The sequence below is a fragment of the Bactrocera neohumeralis genome, chromosome 4 (genome assembly GCF_024586455.1).
Source record: "Bactrocera neohumeralis isolate Rockhampton chromosome 4, APGP_CSIRO_Bneo_wtdbg2-racon-allhic-juicebox.fasta_v2, whole genome shotgun sequence".
NCBI classification, from domain to species: domain Eukaryota; kingdom Metazoa; phylum Arthropoda; class Insecta; order Diptera; family Tephritidae; genus Bactrocera; species Bactrocera neohumeralis.
The window spans coordinates 80918929-80929055 of record NC_065921.1 but is presented as its reverse complement, the minus strand read 5'-3'; the positions used below and the strand labels follow the sequence as shown (position 1 = coordinate 80929055).

Here is a 10127-nt window from a genome sequence, read left to right as displayed (position 1 = left end):
TTATTTAACAATTTTTTAAATAAAATTTTTGTTAGTATTTTCTTTTCGAAAACAACATGATATTTAATCATTATTACTTTCCGAAATATTTTATTTCAAAATACTGTTACAAAAATTTTTGTTTCAAACACATTATTCAAATTGTTTGTTTTTTATAAAATGTTATTTTAAATTTTTTTTCAAACAAGTTCTGTTTTTAATATATTGTTCAAAGTAATTATTTTATTAAAATGTGTTTGAAATATTTTTTCAAAAATTTAAATTTTCGAACTTAAATATTTTTATTTATTATTTCAAACTTTTTTCAAACCCATCAAAAAAATGAATTAACATTAAATTTAAATTAATTTAAAATAATAATAATCTTTGTTATTATTTTCTTTCACAAATCAACATATTTAATCATTACTACTTAAAAGTTTTTTTTTTTAAATTATTGAAAAAAATTTTTTTTAAGCATTATTCAAAGTAATTTTTTTAATAAAACGTGATTTTAAACATTTTTTTTTATTAAAATTTTCGAAGTAAAATATTTTTATATTATTTCATATTTTTTTTGAATTTTTCCAAATTATGTACTTTTCAAACAAAAAAATAAAGTATTATTTATTTTAAACATTTTTCAGTATCAAGTATTTCATACATACATACAAAGTTGTTTGCGTATAAAATTTTGCCTCTTCAATTTCTTTTTTCTTTTTCTTTCATTTCTGTGGAAAATTTAGCAAATGGCTGTCTTGCTAAATTTTCCCTGCCGATAATTTTGCCACCCCCACCATACATCCAGAAATTATTTCTTAATTACGATAACAACAAATTGCGTCACACTTAATTTCATTTCAGTTACAGATTTTTCCTTGTAGTACTTAGCATATTTATAGCACATAGTTGATTACTGCACTTAGCTAAACCAACCATTCGCTGGCAAATGAAAATTTAAGCGGCTTACAACTGCTGAGTATCATTGCATAGTTATTGTCCTCAGCAATTTCGTGAGTTGCATTTAATTTACAAATGTTTTTCGCATTTTGCATACTACTAACATTATTACAATTAACATTAGCATTAACATTAACATTAGCACTACAAGTAACATTGCTGCTATTATTACTACGTTTACTAACCGTGGCTTTGCAACTGTCATTGCAATTAACAGCTGTGTTTGCCACTGTACGATTGCTTGCATATTTATAACTTAAACTATTAATATCAGTATCTTGGCTTGGGTTATTGTGTACAGTGTCTGTCGCATAGAAATCTGTTATATTTACTTCCTCATAAATGCCGCTATTTCGTTCCTCAACAGCTTCCTGTCTATTTGGACGAAAAGTCCACTCCAAATGTGGTACATTATGCTGTACGCTTTCCGTTTCCGCGCTATGTGTACCTGCCTCAACGGTACTTTTTGGCGAAATTTCGCATATATAACCGTAATTAAGATTATTTGTGTAATATGCATAATAACTATTTAAATCAATTATATTATTTGTTGTTTGATAAGTTGTATTTGTTGTTGGTGAATAACTCTCTCCCACACCAGCTAAACGTTCGAAGCTACACATATTGGTTTTAATAGTTTCTATAAAAGTTTTATTTACTTCACTCTCCTCGGCAGCAGTCGTTTGCACATTCAACTGCTTCGTCCAAGTGCCATCAAGTACTAATTTGTTTGATGGCTGCATTGCTTTTTCGGAATCATGTCACACAGTGGTGCCTTGTTGGCCTGGCAATACTGAGCCACAATGCGGTGGCACTTTGAAGGCGTCTCGATAGCGCTCACGACAATCACCTTTGGACGCAAATACGAACTTGTAAATGATGTACATCGGTATGCAGAGTACCGAGGAGCAGGTGACAGCCCAGCCGACTTTAATGCTCCATTCGGGGTACTGGTATTCTTCGCCCAACATTTCCTCATAGCCGAGTATGGAGAATATAAAAATGGCCTGCAAGTAAGCATTTGCAACTTAACTCGTCTATAATTTATGTATTATGTAATAAATGTTTACTAACCAGTAAAAATACCGGACTTATATAAGTCCAACAGATGCGCCAGAAAATACCCGGTTTAATGCCCAACATCTGTTCCACATCTTCAGAGAAACGATCGACGCCGTAAAACCAAAACACGCCAGCCGCTTCCACGAATACCACGAATAATATAGCCAGACCGGGTCCGTACACGTTCAAGAAGTTTACCAAGAACACGCCGCCCTAGAAATTTTTATTATATAAAAAATAGACGATAAAGTATATTGTTTATAAAAATATGTTTTAAAGTAGTACTCGCATAGGCAAGTTTTCTAAAAGGTTCTTTCAAGCAGAGTTCTCGCGATTCAACCAACCATACCCGCTGATTGCTGTATGGACTAAGTTAGTAAAAGCAGTATTAGTTTTTACAATAGATCCTTTTTAAAAAGCACCTAAAGGGCTAATGTTCGAAAATTATACGAAAAGATGTGGCGACTAACAGAAGTTTTCGAGTCCAGAGTGTATTCTTGTAGAACCCCCAGAGGTGATCTAGTGATTCATCTCCAGAGCAACCGATTCCCCAATCGATGACGACGTGCACGTTCCATTGCCCGACTATGAGGAAGTTCGATTAAGAATTACCCGTCTGAAGACCAACATAGCGGAGGAGGCCGATGGAATGCCGGCCGAGCTATTCAAATACGGCGGCGAAGAGCTGATAAGAAGCATGCACCAGCTTCTTTGTAGATTATGGTCGGACAAAAGCATGTTCGACGATGGGTATTTAAGTGTGCTTCGCCCAATACACAAAAAGGGAGATCTTACAATCTGCGCCAATTACCGTGAGAGCTGCCTTTGACAACCCGAAAAGGAGCTGCCTTAAGATCTAAATTTGGAATCCCCGCAAATCTAATACGACTTTGTAAACTGACGTTGAGCAATACTGAAAGCTCCGTCAGGAAAGGGAAAGATTTCTTCGAGTCATGTGATACCAAACGAGGTATCAGACAAGGTGACTCTCTTTCGTGCGACTTCTTCTAACTACTCCAGGAAAAATAATTTGGGTCAGGTAGTGAACGAGGCAAGACGAAATATCTCCTATCATCAAAAAAATAGTCGTCGCACTGGCGACTTCGCTCACACGTCACTGTCGCAGTCGTAACTTCGAAGTTGTACATAATTCCGTCTATCTTGGAACCACAACATCAGCTTCAAAATCCGACGCAGAATAACTTTGGCAAACAGGTGCTACTTGGGACTGAATAGGCAATTGAGCAGTAAGGTCGATGACCAAAGACCAAATTCTACGAATCACTCATCATCTCCGTCCTGCTATATGGTGCAGAGGCCTAGACGATGACAACATCTGATGAACCGGTGTTGCGAGTTTTCGAGAGAAAAGTTCTGCGAAAGATTTATGGTCCTTTGCGCATTGGCCACGGCGAATATCGCATTCGATGGAACGATGAGCTGTATGAGATATACGACGACATTGAACATAGTTCAGCGAATTAAAAGACAGCGGCTACATTGGCTAGGTTTTCTCATTCGAATGAACACTTCAGCTCTGAGAGTATTCGACGCAGTAGCCGCCAGCGAAAGCTGAAGAAGAGAAAGACCCTCACTCCGTTGTAAAGACCAGGTGGAGGACCTGGCTACGCTTGGAATCTTATTGGCGCCAAACAGCGAAAAAGAAGAAGGACTATCGCGCTTTTATAAACTCGACTATATCCGCGTAAGCGGTGTCTACGCCGATAGAGAAGAATAAGTAAAAGGGATGTAGGGGTCAAACCACCACAATGGACTAAAATGACAAAAATATATTTACGTGATGGCAAATTTTTGAACTCCAAATACGTAATCAGGACAACTCAAATACCCCACAGACCTCTTAGCAGTCGCAATTTTTTCCTTCAGATTTGTTGAGTAATGTAACCTTCTTCTTTGAAGGTAGTCCTTTGCTGAGTGACTCGTATTTTGGTGATTCTATAGTCATATTCGCAGATTTTCTTGAAGTTATGCCTAGTATTTGTCAATTATAGATTCCTAAACTCAAAACACACTTCAGTATCTCGATGAAAAAAATAAAAAATTCTTTGCCACTTCCAAGAAACATATCAATCAAGTTGAAACCTTTCCTAGATTTATCACTTAGCACCTCCAGATATCTCGATTATTTTTTTTTTGTTGCATATTTATTTGGTACCCCCAACATACATAAAAGCCTAAGTAGGCACACAACCGGCCTGGCGGTGCCAAAGAGTATCAACACTGATTATGCGCACATCAATTGAAACACGACTAAATGCGTGAAATTATAATTTCTAATGCAATCAAAGAGAGTGATAAGGTCCATTATCCCTTCTTTGCCATACTACAGCTTAAAGCCGTTAAGCGGAGCGCTGGTAGTTGCCTGTGGAGACAAGTGGGTGGCCTATATAAAAGCAACAATAAATAAAATCAACAATCACTGATGTTTACCAACGCTGACAGGTGTTAAAAATGGCGCTAAAGCTTGAGACGTTGGAAGCAAGTGTGGCAAGAAAGGAAGTAAACAAAAGTGCACGTTAGCTGACAGGCAGACATGTACACACAAATACACATTCACAAAACGGAGGCATCACACAATTGGCTTTACAATGGAAGCCACTTAAGTTGACCACCTGGCTGTGTTGCTGTTGAGTTATAAGCCGAGCCATAGCGCTGGTGAACCGCAAGGCAGAAGGACTTATCGGTTGCTTATGGAAAGAAAGCTGAAAAGGTAGGGCAACACACATACACATAGTCAAATGTTGAAGGTGAGTGTGAAATTTATTTATGCAGGTCAAGATAGAGTTAATGCACTGCGAATAAGCATAAAGTAATAACTTATGCGTCGGAAAAGGGAAAAAAGTAAACGAAACAAAATCATTTATTAGATAAACACTAGAAAGCACTCGTCGTGTGGTACGTTTAGTGGCTGATTGACTAGCAAGATAAATGAATAAATGTATTTGCTAAATAGCTTCAGGATTGAGCGGTGCCTAATAAAATTAAGCCAAATTAATTAATGCAATTCTGTGGTTCTGAATATTAAACCCATCTAACTCTATGTATTTTGAAAGATTTATGGTCCTTTGCGCGTTAGCCACGGCGAATACCGCATTCGATGGAACGATGAGCTGTACGAGATATACGACGACATCGACATAGTTCAGCGAATTAAAAGACAGCGGCTACGCTGGCTAGGTCATGTTGTCCGGATGGACGAAAACACTCCAGCTCTGAAAATATTCGACGCAATACCCGCCGGGGGAAGCAGAGGAAGAGGAAGACCTCCACTCCGTTGGAAGGACCAAGTGGAGAAGGACCTGGCTTCGCTTGGAATATCCAATTGGCGCCACGTAGCGAGAAGAAGAAACGACTGGCGCGCTGTTGTTAACTCGGCTATAATCGCTTAAGCGGTTTCTACGCCAATTAAGAAGAAGAACTCTATGTATGTATGTATATTTGGGTGTCCATTGTTTCCCAAGTTGATTTGTATTTTTTTGTATTTCGTACATAATTATGAGTTTTCTGATTTATTGAGTAGTCGAAAAAGTCTTTTCGTATTTCTAATGAAACTTCAACTTATTTTTTTACATTTATAATGAACTTTAATGAATTTTAATAAATTTTAACGAACCACTTTGGTCGACCACTTTTAGCCATTTTTCCGCTGGAAACAATATTCTATCAGTGTAAAACTTTTCTGGTTTCTCGGCAAAAAACTGCGACAAGTAATTTTCAGAGGTTTCTCTTGAAGCCAAATTTACTCCATTAAGGGAGTTCTGCATTGACCGAAACAAATGGTCAGGGCTATATGGTGGATGCATCAAAACTCCCCAGCCAAGCTCTTCCACTTTTTGCCGAGTCACCAAAGATGTTGTCCTGATGGAAGACGATACTGTTGATCAGTTCGGCCCGTTTTTTCGATTGCTTGCTTCAATCTCATCAGTTGTTGATAGTAAAATGTAGAATCAATCGTTCGATCAGGCTGTGGCAGCTCATAGTGTATGATTCCTTTCCAATCCCACCAAATACTCAGCATAACCTTTCGTGGCGTCAATACTGGCTTTGCGTCCATTTCTTGAGCTTCATCACGCTTGGACCATGATATTTTTCGTACATTATTGTCTTATTTGATCCACTTTTCGTCTCCTGCTATCATTCGCTTGAGAAATGGTTCGATTTCATTTCGTTTCAGCAAAGAATCACAGATGTTAATTCGGTCCATTAAATTTTTTACAGACAATTCATGTGGTACCCAAACATCGAGCATCTTTTTGTAGCCAGTCTTTTTAAAATGGTTCAAAACCGCTTATGTGACAGTCCTTGTCAATCGTTTCCATAATTTCATCGACTTTTTCAACGATAGGTCGACCAGAGCGAGGTGCATATTTCACATCGAAATTTCCAGAACGGAAGCGAGCGAACCATTGTTGTGCTACACGAACTGATACAGCATCGTCTTCGTAAACTTCACAAATTTCATTGGTGGCTTGCGTTTCATTCTTCCCTTTCTTATGTAAATATTTCAAAATATATAATTTCTTCATTATTTTTACTAATTTTTTTAACAGCTGTAACTTTTTTACAACTTCCCCAATTTTTTTTTTGGTATTTTTATTGACAAAATACGAAAATACTTTTTCGACTACCCAATATAATGATTTTTTTTTTCATTGAGTTACAAAGTTTTCGGGAAAAAAAATTTACTTAAAATAATATAACTTCAAATTTAAAAATAAGACAAAAATAGAAAATTTTAAGGTGGAGGACCTTCCCGTTACAATTAAGGTCTCATACTTATTTTTGAAAGTACCAAGCGAAAAAAGATTCGTTTTTTACCCACCCTAATGTATGTGTATATATAATTATGTTAATCTTATATACGCATAGTACTCACATAAGTCATAGTCGGCAGCGCGCACAGGTAGATGCAAGCCAAAAGTAGCAGCACAAAGATTTCGCGGCGTCGACCAATGGCGCGTGGATATTCATCACAGAGCGCGGTTATCATAGCCTCCAAACCGCCAAATGTGCTATCCAAACCCAATGTGATGAGCATGAGAAAGAATATGATGGACCAGAAAACTGAGCCGCTCATTGTGGCTATGGCCTCCGGATAGACAATGAACACAAGACCAGGACCTTCCAGACCCACCTTATCAATTGAGGTCTTCTGCACATGTGCCATGTAGCTGGAGGTGAAAAGAAAAAAATATATAAATATTTATGATATTAAAGTAATAGACACGTTTTTTTAAATACATTTACTAGATTTTTTTTAAATATTTTTTTTTATACGCACCCTAATACTGAAAATATCACGAAACCCGCCAGAAAGCTCGTCAAACAATTAACGCTACTCGTTATCAACGCGTCTCGATAGCAATTGTTATTGAATTTATTGTAACTAGATAATGCGAGCAATGTGCCGAAACCGGGACCAAGCGAAAAGAATATCTGCGAGGCGGCATCGATCCAAACCTGTCGTAGCAAAGCACATTTTTGGCATTAGAAAAAATAGTAAAAATTAACATTTAAGTATGCTGAAAGCATTACCTTAGAGTTCTGCAATTTGTGCCACTCGGGCGTCAGATAATACCGTATGCCCTCCATTGCGCCTGGCAGCGACACACCGCGCACCAATAATATGAAAAGCACCACATATGGCGCCAATGCTGTTACCCACACAACCTTGCCAGCGCTGCGCACACCCTTCCACAGCGAAAAGTACACCAAAATAAATACGCCAAAGACGCATAAAGCCAATGTGGGCTTAATGGGACCCATATAGTCCAAGCCATCCGATTTGTACTGCTCGAGTACCATGCGTCTGCGTTTAGTTGGCAATAAAAATTCAAACTAGATTTACAATTGTTTCAAAGTTGTCGCCTTAAAATTACTCACTCGAAGAACTCCTTGGCTGGTGTGGTCGCCTTATCGGTGAAATTTTCGTTCGTTACTGGCATGCAACTATTGGTGTTCCACGAATTGCCACAAGACGTCCACGGTAGGGTTGATGTGAACGATGCGAATAGATAGTAAACCGCCCAGCCGATTATCGTGTTGTAGTACATGCCCATATAAACATCAATTAGGCAAATGGCGTAACCGACACCTGTTTGTATGAGAAGGAACGTAAAGAGGATGTTGAACGCTTGGAATGCTTAGTGGTTACATAAATGCTTATAAGTTAAAGCTGTATTTAGTTTAAATTTGGTAAAAGAGGAGATGCCTTCTTTTTTTTCTCCATTTGTTGGGGTGTTTTTTACGTGGCGGGTTTCGAACCCAGTGCACAACCCTGGGGACGGATGTTTCGCCTTTTCACTTTAGCTCGTCTTCAAACGGATGTTTTTTGACCACCCAGAAGATACTTGGCCTAAGATCGGAAGTCGTAAGCAGCTGGAGCCATATGTAAAGGAATCGTTTCTGGCCACTCCCAAGGGAATGGAAAGAGGAAGACCTCCACTCCGTTGGAAAGAGCAGGGGGAGAAAGACATGGCTACACACTTGGATTAAAAGGGGAGATGCCTTCTATTTTTTCCCCATTTGTTGGTGTGTTTTTTACGTGGCGGGTTTCGAACTCATCGCATAACCTTGGGAAGGGATGTTTCGCCTTCTCACTTTAGCTCGCCTTCAAACGCATGTTTTTTGACCACCCAGAAGATACTTGGCCTAAGATCGGAAGTCCTAAGCTACTCGAAAGAAAAAAGAATCGTTTGTAAAAAAATGTAAGGGGAAGACCTCTACTTCGTTGGTAAGACCAGGTGGAGAAGGACCTGACTACACTTGGAATCTCCAATTAACGCCAAACAGGGAAAAGCAAGAACGACTCGCGCGCATTCGGGAATCCGCATATAACCGCGTATGCGGTGTCTACGTCAATAAAGTAGAAGAAATGAGAGGATGGATCGCCAGTACTCCAGAATTTTTTTTTTTTCAGGAAATCTTTAAATACCATATATTGGGCCAGTGCCGATAATATTTGAGTACATAAAAGTCATAGTAGGATGAAATTTATTGGAGTAGAAAGATAATGAACAAAAATGAAAGGAAAATTAATTTACGCTTGATCTGAGGACGGTAAGAAGAAAGGAAGAGGTGTGGTTGAATTATTTAGGTTTACACATGATTTTCCTCGATTTCCGGCAAAACTGCAAGTTCTATGAAAAATAGTTAAATGGCAACATTGTAGGTAATAAAAAGATGTATTTACATCTATTTCACATAACCTCAAAATTTATGTGAAAACTGCAATATCCGATTTTTTTGTCATTAATTTTTATTATATACAACTTGGTTGATGATTAGCGTGACGAGTTGAGTTGCTTTAACCATGTTCGCCTGTTCATCTGTACATACCCAAACCAGTCTCTTAGTGTTTGAATTTTGCTCACGTTCCCTTCTTCCTAAGAAGCTACTTATTTGTGGGAATTGCCGATATCGGACCACTATAAAATATAGCAGTCATATATTCTGACCGCTCAATATTGAAACCTATGTCATTTCCGCGACATTCGGGTCTACGTAACCGGAATGGACCTGGACTTTTATCCGGCCAAGGACTTTCAACCCACAGCTTTCCCCCACATTACTTCAGGAATGTTTTCAGGCGCTGCAAAAACAACAAAACTTTGTATGAAACATTTTTTATTGGACATTGCCCAGTTTGGGAATGCCTGGAATAGAATAAATATTATTTTTTGGTCATCACTGTTAAAAAAATTCGAACTTTGTAACATAAAAAATTCAAGTATCTTCTTATTATTCCTCGCTTTTAGGCAATTACAACATTTTTCAACACCATCTTCATTTTATTGTCCATTCACAGACCCTGCATAAACATTTTGAAAAAGGTTCAAATATCACTCGAAATGAGGACATATTTATTCTTTACTTACTAACATTACTAACGCCCTGACATAACGGCAAAATATGTATGGTTGTAGGTAATCAGTCACACCCCCTTTTACCTATGCGCGCTTACGGTAATGGTTTCCTTTGTACTTTCTTTGCCGAACGTTCGTTTCCTTTCAATCACTTTCCACTTGCACTTTGACTATAGTAGTTGATTTAATAAAAGTTGACTAAGCAAACACTTGTTGAGCAAATACCACAAAGCAGTGTCA

At 38.0% G+C, this 10127-nt stretch overlaps 1 protein-coding gene and 1 long non-coding RNA gene across 5 annotated transcripts in view; one reads left to right on the top strand and one right to left on the bottom strand.

Annotated features, from left to right (window-relative positions):
* Positions 1-713: 713 nt before the first annotated feature.
* LOC126756973 (sodium-dependent serotonin transporter) overlaps positions 714-10127 on the bottom strand; it is a 33486-nt gene continuing 24072 nt past the window's right edge. For all 4 annotated transcript variants that reach the window (XM_050470506.1, XM_050470507.1, XM_050470508.1 and 1 more), the window contains 6 exons: positions 7906-8116; positions 7558-7831; positions 7304-7482; positions 6899-7193; positions 2014-2214; positions 714-1946 (listed from right to left, as the gene is read on the bottom strand). In XM_050470506.1, coding sequence (XP_050326463.1) covers positions 1701-1946; positions 2014-2214; positions 6899-7193; positions 7304-7482; positions 7558-7831; positions 7906-8116 — 1406 coding nt within the window. In that variant the 3' untranslated portion in view covers positions 714-1700. The remainder of the gene's footprint in view (positions 1947-2013; positions 2215-6898; positions 7194-7303; positions 7483-7557; positions 7832-7905; positions 8117-10127) is intronic.
* Positions 2211-5026, top strand: LOC126756999 (uncharacterized). The gene is made up of 2 exons (XR_007666669.1): positions 2211-4732; positions 4795-5026. It is a non-coding gene; the product is annotated as an uncharacterized LOC126756999 (long non-coding RNA).